General features: G+C 38.0%; 3 protein-coding genes, 1 non-coding gene and 1 pseudogene across 4 annotated transcripts; 2 read left to right on the top strand and 3 right to left on the bottom strand.

Annotated features, from left to right (window-relative positions):
* Positions 1–2,587: 2,587 nt before the first annotated feature.
* Positions 2,588–9,003, top strand: LOC126596008 (calmodulin-binding transcription activator 5-like; annotated as a pseudogene).
* A 450-nt stretch (positions 9,004–9,453) lies between these two features.
* Positions 9,454–11,165, bottom strand: LOC126596009 (GTP-binding protein SAR1A-like). Its single transcript, XM_050262431.1, has 3 exons — positions 10,873–11,165; positions 10,654–10,785; positions 9,454–10,079 (listed from the first exon to the last, which is right to left on the bottom strand). Exons 1-3 carry the CDS (start codon positions 10,999–11,001, stop codon positions 9,759–9,761), a joined length of 582 nt encoding a protein of 193 aa, XP_050118388.1. The 5' UTR covers positions 11,002–11,165; the 3' UTR covers positions 9,454–9,758.
* Positions 11,166–12,096: 931 nt separating this feature from the next.
* Positions 12,097–14,844, bottom strand: LOC126596010 (GTP-binding protein SAR1A-like). Its single transcript, XM_050262432.1, has 3 exons — positions 14,485–14,844; positions 14,248–14,379; positions 12,097–12,661 (listed from the first exon to the last, which is right to left on the bottom strand). Exons 1-3 carry the CDS (start codon positions 14,611–14,613, stop codon positions 12,341–12,343), a joined length of 582 nt encoding a protein of 193 aa, XP_050118389.1. The 5' UTR covers positions 14,614–14,844; the 3' UTR covers positions 12,097–12,340.
* LOC126598274 (small nucleolar RNA snoR83) lies at positions 13,714–13,841 on the bottom strand. Its single transcript, XR_007614778.1, has one exon. It is a non-coding gene; the product is annotated as a small nucleolar RNA snoR83 (small nucleolar RNA).
* A 2,092-nt stretch (positions 14,845–16,936) lies between the features above and the next one.
* LOC126596627 (60S ribosomal protein L29-1-like) lies at positions 16,937–17,787 on the top strand. The gene is made up of 3 exons (XM_050263279.1): positions 16,937–17,056; positions 17,177–17,280; positions 17,447–17,787. Exons 2-3 carry the CDS (start codon positions 17,179–17,181, stop codon positions 17,528–17,530), a joined length of 186 nt encoding a protein of 61 aa, XP_050119236.1. The 5' UTR covers positions 16,937–17,056; positions 17,177–17,178; the 3' UTR covers positions 17,531–17,787.
* Positions 17,788–17,819: the final 32 nt, after the last annotated feature.

Genomic DNA, 17,819 nt, shown 5'->3' with positions numbered 1-17,819 from the left:
GGCGTAGTCCACTTTGGACCTTAAAATTGGAAATTTGCTGGTTGGATCTTTGTGGCCCAAAATCTGAAAAAAAAATAAATAGAAAAATAAATTCGGAGTATGTCAAATCACTTTACTAATATGTTTAATCAATTAAGAGGTGATATTATCATTAGTACTACAGTCTAATTGTAATTTTTTTTATTTGTAACTATAATTGAGTGTCTTAGATCCAACTCATATGAATGATACATTTGAATTTGATACTTAATGTGACTAGTTCATTGGGAGACTTAACTTAAATCTTCCTCCCTAAAATTGTTGTATAGAAAAAAGAGGTGGGATTTATGTAGCGATTTCTTAAAATATGATTTGATAGGTTGATTGTATGATATCGAATGCGAGTCTGTTGTCCTTAAGTTGTGTCTCTTTCCTTGTCTCTTTATTAAAATTTTAACATGTGTCCTTAAACTTGATAGATATTGACGCTGTTAAAATACCATAGCCTATATTAAGCATAATGAAACAAAGAGAATAATCCCGTAATGTTCTCTCGCCTTCTAAAACCACCGAGCAATCTCCTCCTCCTTATCCTCCCAATTCACCGCCGATGGTCCGCCACCTCCTCCTCCTCCGTACCACCAAAAAGAAACCTCTTAATTGTAATTGCTCAAAATTAAGAACTTGAGTTTATTGGGTCATGCGAGTTAGGTTTTGCAGACATACTTCTAAGAAAATTAAAACATTTTTTAAGGAGATCAAAAATGTGAAAAGACTTCCCGTGGTTAATTATATCATGACGGGACCCCAAACATAGAGAGAGAGAGAGAGAGAGAGAGAGAGAGAGAGAGAGTGGTCGGTTAAAGTAATGGGTTAAATAAACATGAAATTTTTAGGGAATTATTATTTTATTCATTAAGCTTTAAGATATAACTTAACATCGTTAATTTTTTGTTAAATAGTAAAACATGTGCCGAAATTTTAACAAGAATATACGAAAGAGACAGCCACTTAGAGACAGCAGACCTGCAGCCTTGTCCATATATGTTAAAGGAGTATTTTGATATTGGTCAAAGTAACTAAAAATTGAACTTATTTCAAAAATCAAAAGTCATTAAAAATTGAACATACTTTAAAAGTAGGCCTATAAAATTGGACTTATTTCAAATTTTCCATATGTTAAATGATTCCATCATTAAGGAGGGCGTTTTGGAAATACATAAAAAAATATATATATATATAATTAAAAAAAGAGCCACTCAGTCCTCTTAATTACTTTGTTTTGCCTACAAATAAATAGTATTTTACCTAGTTGATCCAATAAGCTTTCTTGATTTGCAGCCATCATTCTCAATTTGGAGTGCATTGTTCTCATCACTCTTAAAGCAAGAGTTGTGGGACTCGAATCAATGTTTAATAGCAAACAATGTGTTATTTACTTGAGTACTTAGATATGTTTAGTGGGTGATTGAGATTAGACATGATTGAAATTGAGCTCGATTCAGTCTTATAAAGTTTCACGGAACTTGCAAAACACATTTTATTATTATTATTATTGATTAATGCATATGTAGCTGAAGCCATTTGAATTGTGATACACATTTGACAAAGACTCGATGAACCTAGTACGAACCCTACCATGGTTCATGCACATATATTAACGTCGGTAGGGAAGTGGGGACTTCGAAAATTGCATCACTGCAATCTCCACCTTTATAACGTGTGAAAATCGTGATCGAGTCGAAAGTACATGAGAAAACACAATTTGTGTCCTCACTCTTCTGTCTACACAGCGGCCTCATTCGAAATTTAGCATAACATCTAGGTCCGCACAGGCCGACAATAAAATCTCCAAATAAGATTGCATATAGATGAAGAAAAAAGTCCAGCATTGATCCCCCCGTGATGTTTTTTGAGCAATTGATGCAAAAACCCCAACACGCGAGAGACACTCTCGTGTCATTAAATGATAAATGATAATTTTTTTCACTTGTGAATCGTGATGCATTTATTAGGTAATGATGCCACTAAAACATATTAGTTGTGCGAGAGTATTTTACCTAACACTTGATAATGCGATCATCCCTTTGATCTACTCATCCAAAAACAAGATGAATTTTAACTAATATTAACGTACAGACCTCAAGTGCATCCACAGTCAGAATTTTACGTAAAGTATTACAAATAACATATTTGGGAGCCAATATATTAATATCACTAACAATAAAAAAATATTATAAAATATTACGACCTGATTTAGTTTTAGATGACGTGGTCCCGTGAATTCAAATAATTCAATTCTCGTTGAATTTTATATAACGTATTATGGAGGTTGGACCACTAAGAATGGGCAAAAAGTACGGGAAAAAAAAAGGGAAAAGTCATTAGTTGACCCCACCAACCGGTGGGATTCACCGTACACGTGGTGGTGATAACAAGTGTCTTTATCAGTGGGCTAAGATCTTCCTCATCGAACGGCCTGTTTCCGCCTCCGTAGAATCGTTATCCTGAAACGCGCATCGGAGAAAACGAATTTCTCCGGCATTGACGAGCAGCTGACTTCACCTGTCCTGTTACAACAAATATATTTATTTACAGCCGAAAAATGTTTAAGTCCGTACTTCTTGGATATATTCATGCGTTCTCATTTTTTACGAAATAACCGACAATCAGAGAGAGAGAGAGAGAGAGAGAGAGAGAGAGAGAGAGAGAGGCTCTCACTGCTGGAAGATTTTCCTTTCGCTCGGATTTTGATTAAGTACTTTTGGGTTGATTTTGTTTTGCTTTTGATCGTTTTCTGTTATTTTTGTGAAATTATTGATCAAGTTTTTGTATTGGGTTTTGGGTTTTGACGGGTTTAAGGCTTTGACTGAGGGAAGTTTTGGGATTACTTGGAGGGTTTATTGATGATGGAGAATCAGCTCGTGGGTTCAGAGATTCATGGATTCCGTACAATGCAAGGTGCGGATGTGTCTTCATTTTTTATTTGTAATTAAAATAATAAAAAAATCTGTTATTTTGCTCTCTGTGTGTGTAATTTGGTATATAATGGAAAGTGATTGGTTTTGATTATTGAAGCAATTGAATTTTTCATTGGATTATCGCCTTTCGGCAGTAATTTACATGTTCTGCGAAAGCAAGAGCATGGAATTCCTCACCGGAAGTGATATCTAGTGAATCCAGAAGCATGAATAACTTGTGGCCAGGAGGCTGAAATACCTCTGAACTCTTCCCGGCCCCTAGAAGGGATGGATAACGGTGACTTGCCACTCCCTATCTCCCTTTAAAAAAAAAAAATAGAAGCTATAAAGATAGTATTTTTATGTGCTAATTGGGAGAGAGAAAGAAATGCATATATGTGTCGAAAAGAACAGAGCCTTCTTTCTCGTCTTTATTGATCAATGATGACAGTTTGTGGGGAGTCGAGGAAACAAAGCTATTGAAAGGCTTCATCTTTATGGTTTCTGTGTTGTAGAGCGCGTATGGGGAGCAACCAAGTTGCTGGCTGAGCTCTTTCAATGAAAGCTCAGGATGATTAGTGCCCAAGTCCCCAGCCTAGAAATCCCAAATAACCATGTCAAACTAAATTTTACTATTGCAATTTGCAAATTTGCGATAGTTTTAAGTAGGCAAGACTTACGGGGAATTGGGAACAAAGGAAAAGGCAAGGGAAGATAAAATGACATAGATTAGATATCAGGTTGATACTGTTCAAATGGTTGGATTGGACTTTTTTGTCTGTGTTGAATTCGTGTCCCTACGTGCCTCCCTCGTTCGTATTGCAGTTCCGATTATGACCGCATTCTTGATCAGATTCCATAGTTTCACATGTTACTACCAGGATGTAAGGTCCCTTGCTTATTTTTCTTGTTGTGGGTTCTTGTTTCATGCACAGATTTGGATGTTGCGACTACTATGGAGGAAGCCAAATCAAGATGGCTCCGCCCAAATGAAATTCATGCAATACTTTACAATTACAAGTATTTCACCATCCATCTCAAGCCAGTGAACTCGCCCAAAAGTACGCATCTGTTACAGTTAATAGTGAGATGATTATGTTTTGTCGTATAACTATTGTCCCTTCTCACGCTCAATTCATTATTTTCTGATTTCAACGAATATTGAAACTGCTATGTTTCCTATCTTGGTCATTTTTTGTACAGGTGGCACTATTGTATTGTTTGACCGGAAGTTGCTTAGAAACTTCAGGAAAGATGGTCATAACTGGAAGAAGAAAAAGGATGGGAAGACAGTTAAAGAAGCTCATGAGCACTTGAAAGTAAGTTTCCATTTTTTATTTGCCTATTCTTTCTTATTCTTCTAAGGTGTTAGTTGTGCATACTGTTGAATATCAATTTTTTCAACAACCCCGTAGAGTTGGGATTCGGATTGATTATTGAAAACGCTGCACCGACACTTGTATCATGGAAGTTTCCTTTGTTCTCAGTTTTAAATATTGCAAGTTTTTTTTTTAATCAACTGCACATAATCTCCTTAATCAAAACTTGCCTGAAAATCCTGTACCAGTGCCAGAGCTTAGTTTGCCATGGAATGATTATTGACAGTTCTATCACATTTTTTTCATTTGTTTTAATGGTTCAGGTTGGTAGTGAAGAAAGAGTGCATGTATATTATGCACATGGTGAGGACAGCCCAACCTTCGTCCGGAGGTGTTATTGGCTGCTTGATAAGTATGTAATTATTACAGTTTACATGGATCCATTAGTGTATCATATTGTTACTATTATCTCTTAGGGAGTAGTCTTACTGACAGTATTATTGTTTGTCTGGTTGCAGGAGTCTAGAACATATAGTTCTTGTTCATTACCGTGAAACACAAGAGGTGGTTTTTCTGTAGCTTTTTTTTTTTTTCCATGTTCAAGATTAAGTACTTTCAGAATTTGTGCTCCTTCTCAGGGCATGAATAGTTAAGTCTGTTATTGCTATTTGTCAACAATTTCCATTTAGGGGTTTAGGGTGAAACCAAGTGAGAACTTCGTAATACCTTCACGAACTTGCCCGTCTTTGGAACAAATTATTTGTTGCATTCTTTTCAGAAACCAACTAGATATTCTGATGGATTGTTTGCTTACTGCAGGGTTCTCCAGTCACGCCTGTGAATTCAAACTCTAGTTCCATCTCTGACCCATCTGCTCCGTCATTTTTATCAGAAGAACATGATTCTGTGGCTAACAACGCATATTGTGCTGGTGAAAATGAGCTTCAAGGTGACTATATATGAACTTTCTGCACGATGACTTATATTATTCATTTTTTGTTTTGGAATAGGCTGTGTCATTTCAGGAAACCATAACAGAATTTGGAGTGTGGTGATGTTAGAAGAAATAAATTACTTTTCATGATAAGAATTGGTTTTTTCATTATTTCTTGATTTTTTAATGATTTTTCCTTGTTTAGTGAAGGTTTGTTACTTCTAATCCCTATTGCTATTTTTCTTGAAAACGGATATTCAAGGTCCTTACTCTTTGGTTTTGATGGTCTACAGAGCTTGGTGACGGATTGACTGTTAATAATCATGAACAGAGGCTCCATGATATTAATACACTCGAATGGGATGAACTTCTGGTTAAAAATGATCCTGAAGGAGGTAAGTGACAAGATAACAGTTATTGCTAGAGCAGAACCCAGAGTGATGAAAATATTAACCATTATTCTCCCTGTCTCTTCTTTTCGGTGGGGGATTTTGTGGTGCCAGACAACATCTCAGGCTATGACCAGCAGAATCAAGTCGTGGGAAATGGCTCCATAAGTGGCGTAAGTAGAATTACTCATAATTCTTATTTTTTACTGCCCATTTATTGTAGTCCTTCCACATTGGCAATTTATTGTTTCGTTTACACACTGGCATTCAATTATTTAGCATACCTTTCATGATAAATGGTTTCTCTTTGCAGGGAGCCAGCAGTTTATCAGCTGAAATTTCTTCTTTTGGTAATTTAACCAATCCAACCGCGGGGAGTGAAAACATTCAGTTTAATCTTTCAGGCACTCCTTATGTTGAGACTCTGGTGGGTGATGTGAATTCAAATCTCCAGAGAAGGGATTATAATGCCAAGGCCGACGTTTTGCATAATAATGGATTACACAGTCAGGACAGTTTTGGAAGGTGGATAAACCAGATCATGACAGACTCTCCAGCCTCAGTGGAAGACCCAGTACTTGATTCCTCATTTTCAGCTGCCCAAAATTCATTTGCTTCTCCCACTATGAATCATCTTCAATCTTCTGTTCCTCAGCAAATATTTAACATAACTGATATCTCGCCTACATGGGCTTTTTCAAACGAAAAAACAAAGGTTATCCTCTTTGCTTTAAACCCCATATTCTACTACTTAGCATAAATTTCAGCCTCTAATCAAGTCCTTTTGCAGATTCTAATCACTGGCTTCTTACATCAAGAGTTTTTTCAACTTGCAAAGTCCGATCTACTTTGTATTTGTGGTGATGTATGCCTTCCTGCGGAAATTGTTCAAGCTGGGGTGTATCGCTTTTTTGTACCACCACATCTTCCAAGAGTAGTAAACCTTTTTATGAGCATTGATGGCCATAAACCCATCAGCCAAGTACTAAACTTCGAATATCGTGCTCCTGTTTTGAGTGATACATTAGTTTCTTCAGAAGGGAACAAATGGGAAGAATTCCAAGCACAGATGCGGCTTGCTTATTTGCTTTTCTCCTCATCTCACAGCCTCAATATTATATCTAGTAAAGTGCCCCCGAATGCCCTGAAAGAAGCCAAGAAGTTTTCCCACAGAACCGCTCACATATCTAATAACTGGCCATATTTGATGAAGGTTGTTGAAGACAACAAAACTCCCTTACCGCTGGCAAAGGATAGTCTGTTTGAACTAATTCTGAAGAACAGGCTAAAGGATTGGCTGCTGGAAAAGGTTGTTCAGGTCTCTAAAACAAAAGAGTATGATGCTCATGGTCAAGGAGTAATCCATTTATGTGCTATTCTAGAATATACATGGGCTGTTCGCTTGTTTTCATGGTCTGGCTTGTCGTTAGACTTTCGTGATAGACGTGGATGGACAGCCCTTCATTGGGCGGCATATTGCGGAAGGTATGCATTTATTCAGTTATTTGTTTTAAGTTGTATTTGTCTGAAACATATCTTGTACATCATTCACTACTTAGATGTTCTGTGTCTTCTTTAAGTTTTGGTACTCGTATAGTAGAACTTACCCATCTCTATCCTCTGCTCGCGATAGCTTGAGCTTTTAAGTCAATAATTTTTATCTTCTGGATCATATTGATTTTGGGCATATTTGTTTTACTTGCATCTGACATTGTTACATGCATTCTGTGATAAGATTGGAAGTATATCGTCCGAGGAGATTTTCTTAATGCTAAAACACTCCATGTGTAGGGAGAAAATGGTTCAGTACTTTTATCTGCTGGGGCAAATCCAAACTTGGTCACAGACCCCACGCCAGATAACCCTGGTGGATCCACTGCTGCTGATTTTGCATTCATGAAGGGCTATGATGGCTTAGCAGCTTATCTTTCAGAGAAGGCTTTGGTAGAACAATTCAAGGCTATGAGCGTAGCTGGAAATGTTAGTGGCTCTCTTGAAATTAGCTCAACCTATGCAGCAAACTCTGAGAACCTCAGTGAGGAAGATCTATATCTGAAGGATACTTTGGCAGCTTATCGGACAACTGCAGATGCAGCAGCACGAATACAGGCTGCCTTCAGGGAGAACGCACTGAAAAAAAAGACTAAAGCGGTTCAGTATTCCATTCCAGAGGCTGAAGCACGTGGTATAATTGCAGCATTGAAAATTCAACATGCCTTTCGCAACTATGAGACAAAAAAGAAGATCCAAGCTGCTGCTCGCATTCAATATAGGTTTCGTACTTGGAAGATGCGTCAAGAATTCCTTAGTTTGCGCCGTCAAACTATCAAAATTCAAGTAAACCCTCTTCCCTCTTCCTCTTTCTGGTGTAGTTTGAAAGTGAATATAGCTGGTATGAGCCACACAGGGATATACCAAATCCTTTTGGAAGATCAAATTTAAATAGGATAGATTTAGTCAATCTATTTAGTGTCAGTCAGTCGCCACTGAAAAACATTTATGATTGGTCAAATTGCAAGATTGTTTTGTTTTCAGTAGCTTTAACTTGGATTGTTACTTGTTAGACAATGACTATAGCATGGAAGTTGCAGCTGGATTTGCATAACCAGTGTATGATTAACTCTTATAAGTCCAGGAAAACCCTGTTAATTGAATTGGCATCTTATGCAGGCTGCTTTTCGGGGCTTCCAAGTGCGGAGGCAGTACCGTAAAGTTCTCTGGTCGGTTGGAGTGCTTGAGAAAGCTGTTCTGAGATGGCGCTTAAAAAGAAGAGGGCTTCGTGGACTTAATGTGGCCCCGGCTGGAGTGAGTGTAGATCAGGATCAGGAAAGTGATACAGAAGAAGACTTCTACAGGGCCAGCCGGAAACAGGCTGAAGAGCGCGTTGAAAGATCTGTTATACGTGTTCAGGCCATGTTCCGCTCAAAGAAAGCACAAGAAGAATATACTAGGATGAAGATGGCTCACAATCAAGCAACGGTGAGTGATCTGGTTAGGATCTTCTTTCGGTGTTACGTTACAGTTCTGCAGATACATTAACCAATCAAATCTTTTATCTTCCACAGCTGGAATTCGATGATTTTCTCGACCCCGATGCTATCATGGATAATTGAAGAAATTCCCGAGCTCCGGACAAGCAAATGACAACATTTGGGGATGGTGCTCTCTGCTTGTGTATCCTGTACATCTTGTAAATGCCTAGAACAATTAGTTATGTGCCCTTTACCCTTTCAGATTGTTTCTAGGATTGTTGGGAGGCTCTTTCAGTGTTGTATGATCAGTAGCCGGTGCTAATATGCTTCTCGATTTTTAATGTTATCGTGAACGTTTTGAGCGCTACATCTCCAAATAATTCAGTGTTTTTAAGCTTAAACCTAATAAATTATTGAGGGGCTATGTTCAACCCTTTCGATTGGAAATAATATACGAATATAGCCTGCATTGTCCATTTAAAAATATTTTTCTGCAGGACTGTAATTCCAAAAAAAAATATATTTAGCCATTTCGATTAGAGTTGACCTAAACCCTCGTATCCCAAAGGTATTTTTCTTCGTTTGCTTGTTTAGACATTAAATCTTTTTACACGAGGAATCGAAAACAAGATCTCAGGAGGAGTAAATGCACTCAACCACTTTAAATACAAACCTCTCGCAAACCACATCTGTATCCGTTATGAACCGTCAACGACCATTAGCACATCCAGCAATTTTTGTGATCTAGCTACTGGTTTGGTGCACAATTGATTTTCACGGGTAAGGGACCAGTGCAACGCAGGGAGACAATACTTATTGAATGGAAAGTGGGCACAAATACTACTTGCAGATGCCTAACTAAATGGCAGTGGAAAAAAGAAAGAAAGCACAGAGGCAGAGTAGATGTTCTGTAAATATTTATTACTTCTGCAATCTAGTTACCAATACAGATTAAGAAAGCTAACACATCTATCCAGAACATAATAAAATGTAAAACGAAAAATAGTACTTTTACCGGAGAGCATCTGTTGCAGAAAACTAACACGGTAGGTTTCGAAGCAAAAAACTGGTACCTAAGATAACATATCCACTTTACACGAGCACCTATGCTTAGAAATCGCCATCATCAAGTCAACCGGACAGCATCTGTTGCAGGAAACTACCATCTGGACCGCCAGTGGCATGGTTGCTTGTCCATTCATCAACTATTTGATGTATTGGGACAGCCACTTGAAGCCTTCACCGTACCCCATCTTGCGGACAATACTGCACATGAACACTTCAAGGGGGCGGACATTGGAATCGGCCAGATTGACCTTCCCCTTACCTGTGGTGAAGTTAGTCAGGCCCAAATGGTAACGTAGCTCATCCTCTGATGCAGCATAAGGTATGTCGATCTTGTTTCCCAAGATAAGAAACGGGGCAGTTGCCAATGACTCGTCAGAGAGAAGAGCATCGAGCTCCTTCTTTGACTCTGCAAATCTCTCCTTGTCGTAAGCATCAACCAGGTACACCACAGCATCCACCTAAACAATCAAAAGAGCATAGAATATCTATGAATATATCGCACATCACGTTAAGAAAAATCTTGAACTAATCCCCAATTTGAAAAAATTATCCTAGGTTGGGCACTAACAAGTCACCCTTGACACCCGGAATCAATATAAACCAAAATAACCATCAATTGGCATTAAAATAAGCAGAAAAACAAAACTCTTGACTGCAACCCTGCACCTACAACTACAAGTTCAAGTGACTGGGAACAAAATAACACAAAATCCACTGAATTTTTCACCACATGATGCGATATCAAAACCCGGCGTTGCTTAAATATTCATTCAGTCAAGGTTAAAAACCATCATCCTATATTCCAATGGCGGTTCAATCCATTGTATATATATGCCCACAAAAGTACCATACACTCGCCGCATGTATATGATGCATTTTCATATTTTTCGGGTTTAGGGTTTTCATTTTTTTTATCGAACACCTACACCATGCAACCACAATTTCGAAAAATAAATCAGATCAAACACTAAATTAGCACATCAAAAGTAGAGGAACCGAAATTTGAATAAATAATTGGAGTAAAATGTCAACCTTGGCGTAATAGTCCTTCCAGACTCTGCGAGCGACCTGATGCCCGCCCAAATCAAAGGCCTTGAACTTAATCATCCCAATACTCAGCTCCTCCGACGTCGGATGCTGCGTCGGTTGGTGCTGAACTAATCTCTGCAACCACCAAATCAAAAACCCTAAATTCTTCAATCCAAAATTCAAATTCAAATTAGCAATTACAAGATTCAAATAAATCAACACCTCATCTTTGAGCATGTGAAGCAAGGTGGTCTTTCCGGCATTATCGAGCCCTAAGAACAAGATCTTGGCCTCCTTCTGCCATAGCCCTAGAGAAGCCAGAACTCCATAGAACCAATCCACCAGAAACATGGTTTCTTCTCTCCTCTTTCAGTCGGAGCAGATATTCAAATCGCGAAAGTTTGAATTTTCCAATGACAAAAATTCAGTCGAGATTTTCCCAAGAAAGTGACGGAAAATCCTAATTTTCTGTTTTGGTTGGCATTTTGAAAGACTTTCCGGGAAAATATATTAATACGGGACTGTCAGAGGGCGTAAGCTGGACAGGGTGTGACTGCTTTGGTAGGTAAGCGGAGGGGTTCGGTGAGAGAAGGTGGTGACGTGGAGCCGGTGAATAAGTACGGTGACTGGGAAATGCCGGTTTTGGGAGTGCGGACCCTACGTGGAAATATGTTATTGGATGGTATGCGTCATTAGGCTGTGTCCTCGTGTGCCAGCCATCGATTTGGAAACTGGTAGTGGGAATGATGCCATTCTTTTCTTTGTCCTTGACATAAATGGATGCGTGAAGTAATCTTAGGCCGTAATCCTCACTTTTTTTATTTCTTAATTTGAATTTCGTGGACACGACTTTCTATCAATTTATTTATTTTGTATTAGAGCATTTCTAACGACAATGTAAATTCTTCGAAATGTGTAATATACATTTTTGGTTGAACCGGAAATACAAAATAAGATAAATACATCTTATCGTTGGATGAGAGATTTTTTAGTATGCTGGAAAGATTAACACATCACATGTCATTTACAAGTGCAGAGACATTTGAAGAGTAAAACTTTCCTCCACTTATATTATGGCATATGATATATCATCCTGTATTTCGAACATTCCAAAAAATTTATGCCATTGGAGATGTTTCTAGTAACTCGATATATTTGGTTGATAAAAGCGGTATTTAGGAGGACTCAAACTCCGATGTAAAAATGAATGCCCTTGACCAACTGAGTTACAAAGCTCTCGAGAATGGTTTTGTAAGATACACTTCTAGATTTTCCCGTCAAATAGTAGATAGAGCGATTTTGGTTATCTAAAACGCTCTTAGCCGTTCCGCAATCTTGAACAAGAAGAAATCCATGCTCATGGAAAGACAAATGAATCCATCATAGAAGGGAAAAATGGATTAAACAACAAAGATTTCCAAAAGTAAGTGAATACGAAACTGCTCAGAACCAAAAACAAAGCTTAATAAGATTCATAATTCATCATAAAAGAATCACGATCTAGTTCAGGAAGCACAGATTTAAAATCGAACATTGCGACAAATGATATACCAGGAGTTGTTAATCCATCAATCCGATCAAACTCGAATAAGAAATTCCTCTTCCATTATAATTGTGGTCAGAAACTACAAATTCGCAGGAAAATTTACCACACATACTGAGCCGAAATGTTATCCACCTACACTAATCTCTATTTGATATATTGGGAGACCCACTTGAAGCCATCCCCGTACCCCATCTTGCGCACGATACTGCACATGAAAACCTCGAGAGGGCGAACAGTGGAGTCTGTAAGATTCACCTTCCCCTTGCCAGTTGTGAAATTGGTCAGTCCTAGATGATATCGGAGTTCATCTTCTGAAGCAGCATAAGGGATGTCGATCTTGTTACCCAGCACAAGAAATGGAACCGTTGCAAGGCTCTCATCTGAAAGGAGGGCATCCAGCTCCTTCTTTGATTCTGCAAAACGATCCTTGTCGTATGCATCAACCAGATAAACCACTGCATCAACCTGTTCACAGCGGAGAAAATGGAAAACTTGCAGCAATTAGGATGTAAATCAGCAAAATCCAAGAGAAATTCAAGACAACTTAAATTCTCCAACAACAATCACGGCCAAGAATATGGACCATAAACGCCATACAACAAACTAGAAACTTGAGAGAAAAAAGGAATTATAGAACTTAATATATTTGGTCAAGGAGAGGTTGGAGCAGGAACTGAGAATTTTATATGGAATCATGAAACCGTGAGACTTGGTGTATCAAGGGGAAATCAAAATGAATGCAAGCATGTAGCTACTAAGCATCTATTCTGATAAAGAAGTCATCAAGTCTGATCCAAAATAAAATCACAATAGATTGGTTCACTTGCAAAGAGAAGCAACCACAACTAAATCTTCCAATGTCTGGAATAGCGGAGTCATAAAGTCCACTTTCCATAATATAGTTGTCCTCTCTTTGTTCACTCTTCTTGATGAATGACTTCTCCATTAGGAAGCATGGAGAAGGCTTATGAAGTGATTTATTAAAACTAGACAGCATGGACGTAGAGGTCGCACTTGGTGCGATGGCAAGTGCCTTCGCCCATGAGCGGTAGGTCTCGGGTTCGAGACTTGGGAGCAGCCTCTCCATAAATGGGGGTAAGGCTAACCGACATTCACCTCTCCCAGATCCTGCGTAAAACGGTAGCTTTGTGCACTGGGTACGAAAAAAAAAAAAAAAGACAGCATGGACGTGGATACGTGACTTTTGAAAGATAGGACTCTTGCAAAATTAAAGGTCCGGACTCTGAATCATAGAAAATTGAGTTGAAACAATTTCCCATATGTTGGAAAGAAACAGGAAAATAATAGCAGAAAAACACGGATAGAAGGAGACGGAGAATAAAGGTTAATTTGGTTTAGTGTGTTTAACCAGACTCTGATGTTTTTATCAAATGTAAATAATCATTGTCAAGTTAACTCACAAGGAAATGTTTTGTGACTTGTTCGTAATGGGAGAGTAAGTTTTCAACTCTAAGACCAAGCCACAATCATGAAGCATGATGGCATTTTTTAGGACATCACGTCTGGAAAGATACTTAGTAAAATACCTCCTGGAAAAAAGAAAAGAAGTGCTCTCAGCAAAACCTCCACTGTAAATGTTTGCCTTCCATGAATCAGATAAACTCAAGGAAATTTCATCCGGGATTATGAAGGCAAAACATGCTAACCAGCGGGTGCAAACAAATGTATTGCAACCCGATTGTTGGGTTAGAACATGTATGCAGACAAGGAGCTACAATATAATCATAATGTACTGCGCAACAAAGACAAACATCGAAATATAGAAATAAATGAAGTTTGAAACAACCTGTCCCAAGTTGAAATCGATCGAAATCTCAAAAACTACAGCATTGTTGATATTTTCGAATCGAAAAAACATAACTTCCACTCAATCAAAACAAAACAAGAGATCACGATTCACATACAAGTAGTGGCCGGAGTTATAGTGAAAGTATGAAGTTCATACACCAAAGCAATATGCGGATAAAAAATTCAGCTGAAAATTACTATCCAATCAAATTCCAACACTACCAATTCAACAAATCTAATACCTTAGCATAGTAATCCTTCCAGACTCGCCGAGCGATCGAGTGTCCGCCCAAATCAAAAGCCTTGAACTTAATCTTCCCAATGCTCAGCTCCTCCGACGTGGGATGCTGGGTCGGCTGGTGCTGCACCAATCTCTGCAACAAAACCCACCACCACATTCACACACATTCCTCAAAAACAACAAAAACCCAGCAAAGATTCAACCTCAAAAACGAGGACTCAGAGAAAGAGAATCAAACCTCGTCCTTCAACATGTGGAGGAGGGTTGTCTTGCCGGCATTGTCGAGACCCAGAAACAGAATCTTGGCCTCCTTCTGCCACAGCCCAAGGGAGGCGAGGACGCCGTAGAACCAGTCGAGCAGAAACATGGCAGCGGCTGATTCTTCTCCGGGAGCAGATCGGCGGAGTTTTTAAGGAAGGACCAAAACACCCACAACGAATCGGGGGAGAAGAGATCGAATGGGAGGGGATTTAACAAATGGGTTTGTGGGGATTTGTCGTTTTGGTGGTGACAACCAAATCCTGTTCAGCGGTACAACTGGGGGAGACTGGACTCTGATCTGATGGGTTCTGCAAGTGGCGGTGGTGAGGAAATATGTGATGAATAATTAGGGAAATATATATATATTTGTATTTTCTGGAAATTAATATTATATGCTTTACCTAATATATTTAGGGGTGTGCTATCCACACATCATTTTTTATTTCTCACCCACCCTTTGTTAATTTATATCCGTTGATCTTCTTCGTTTCATCTGATCTGACGGTCAAAAATTAGAAAGGTATATAAGAAGTAAAAAAAGGTGTGTAAATATCACACCTCTATATTTATGTAGTTTTGGTTGTCTTTTGACTTCTTGTCATGTTACTGCACATACCTCTCTGTCGCTTTGACTTTCGACCATCAACGCGAATGGGAAATTATTTAGGTGTCTTAGTTAGGAAATGATCATTTCCGGATTCATTTTACTTAATTCTTCTTATCAAATAATTTGGATACTTGAAATTTGATTTAACAATTAAAGTTACTATAGCTTTTAGAATTGGTCTGTATTTTTAGTTGTTGAATCAAATTTCAAAGATCCGGATTGTTTAATGAAAAAGATTAGATGGAAGGGATCCCTTTCCTCTTAGCTAAATAAGATGAAATACCTTCCATTTTCACAATAAAATTAAAATAGATACCTCTATGTTCCAAATTGAAATGGTTCATTAGTTGACTGAAATTCGAAATCTTTTCCTTTTCAATTTTCCACTTAAACATTGTTTATTTTACAACAAAAATAAAATTTACGTTGAATTTTGGTGGGCCTATCTACCAACTCACCTTGTATAAGTTGGGTTGGGTTCTAAAATTAACTTTATTTTGGCATGAAAATTTGACAACTCGGTCAGTAGGCGAATTGAGTTAGGTTGAAGTACTATTAATTACATTCGGATTGACTCACCTGAACCATAATAATTTTTAAACATATATGTATATTAAATAGATTTATAAATAAAATTTAGTTAATTTTAAATACAATTGTTTATTAATGCTTGATTCCAATTTATGACATCATTATAAATAGTTCAACATAAATTTCTGATTTCGATGCCCGCTTATTACCCATTTCTACGTACACCAATTCCTACTCATGCTTATTTCGATTCTTAGTTAGTAAACACAACTTTATCGTTCCATGTGTTCTAATTGGCACGGAAATTAATGTTAAATAATAAAGTGACAGATATTGATAGTCCATAAAAAACCTTACTTTAAGATAATCTTCTTCACATTTGTTTGTATCACAAATTCACAATGGTCGTCACTAGAGTCGATGAGAGATTAGAGCAACCCCATCCCTAAAAAATAAGCTGGCCTAAAGTCCATTTAATCCACCCAAATGAATACTAATTGACTCAAATGAACAGTAATTGGCCAAGTACATATTCACCCCTAAAAAATGAGCTGGGCAACAGTCTATTCAATTCGTATTAAAATATTATTAATTTTTTTTGTATAAAATAATAATAAAATTTTTTATTTTTAATTTCGGATAGAATTTTTAACCAATCTTGTCACGCCACGTGTTATTTTCCGAAAGTACAATTTTTGTGAAAGATGGTTAGGTATATATATATATATATATATATATATATATATATAAAATAATCTTTTGTTTTTTATGTATTTTTAAACAGAAATCCAACCGCCCAAAAGTGGACACGTGGCCTAGGTAAGATATGACCTTTTTTTTTTAATGCTGGAACGCGCGCGTGTATTCCACTCGCTAGCATCAATAAAAAGAAAATTCACATGGTTGACGTCAGCTGGCGTCATGTAGGCCGGTCTCTTGCTCAGTCCATTATGTGTTGTGCTCAAAGCTGGCCTCCACTTTGGGCCAGCCTATTGGGTGGGGTGGAGTGGGTTTTTGGGAGAGCTGACCTAAAAAATAGACTTTGAATTAGCACATTTGTCAAGGGTGGAAGTGATCTAAGGGAAGGCACATGGACGCAGGGGAGGGGAATGGCTGGGTGTATTTTGAGTTTCTTCAAGTAAAAAAGGTAAAAGAAAATAATAGTGGGTCTGTGATGATAACAATAAAGCCCAATTATACTAATACTGGGCACATGATGTCCAGCTCAACCCAAGCCCAAATTTTTCAATCGGTACTAAAAGGGTACTTTCGTCATTACGAAAATACAAGACCCGGCAGCTAGGGTTTTGGAGGAGCTCTCATATAAAGCTCAACTTCCCATTTTACAGCGGCAAAGAGAACCCTAAACCACCCAAGCGTCGTCGCTGCTATTTCCAACGTTCTCTTTCCGGTTCGTCTCCCTCTCTCTCTATCACTCTCTCATATTTCTCTCTCTAACTCGATCAGTATCTCCACTCCATTTTTTGTGCTGATTACGTGTATTGTGATCTGGGTTTTTTTGGATTTGCAGAGATGGCCAAGTCGAAGAATCACACCGCCCACAACCAGTCGCGCAAGGCCCACAGGAACGGCATCAAGAAGCCTAAGAGGCACCGCCACACTTCCACCAAAGGGGTATCCATTTTACCTTTCTATATCTCATCAATTTTTGCATTACTTTAATTTTGTTTTGTTAATAATTGCTTATGGGTTTAATTATTTGGATTCTGGGTTTTATTTGTTGAACTTTGGATTTTAATTTTTGAGTTCTGGGTGTTAATTTTCGGGTTTTGGGTTTCAGATGGACCCCAAGTTTCTGAGGAACCAGAGGTATGCCAGGAAGCACAACAACACCAAGAATGAATCTGCCTCCGGGGAAGAGTAGAGTGAGACCTTCAAAATCATGGCTCTGATTGTGGGTTTTCTCGATTAGGGTTTGTTGATTTCGATGTCAATTTATGTTTAATTTGCTGTTAGTAACATAGTAGTCTGATGTTACTCTGGTGGGCTTTATTTCAACTTAATGTAAGAGCATCACTCTTGAGATTGCTACTTTTGTTAAAGAGATTGTGTTTTTGAGATAATTATTTTGTGGTTTTGCATTCATTTATTGATTGAAATCGATGAGTGCTCTGTCTTAAATCTTATTAGTGCAAGTTATTTATTTACTACCA

Source organism: Malus sylvestris, chromosome 13, assembly GCF_916048215.2.
Source record: "Malus sylvestris chromosome 13, drMalSylv7.2, whole genome shotgun sequence".
Taxonomy (NCBI): domain Eukaryota; kingdom Viridiplantae; phylum Streptophyta; class Magnoliopsida; order Rosales; family Rosaceae; genus Malus; species Malus sylvestris.
This window is presented reverse-complemented; position numbering and strand designations above follow the sequence as displayed.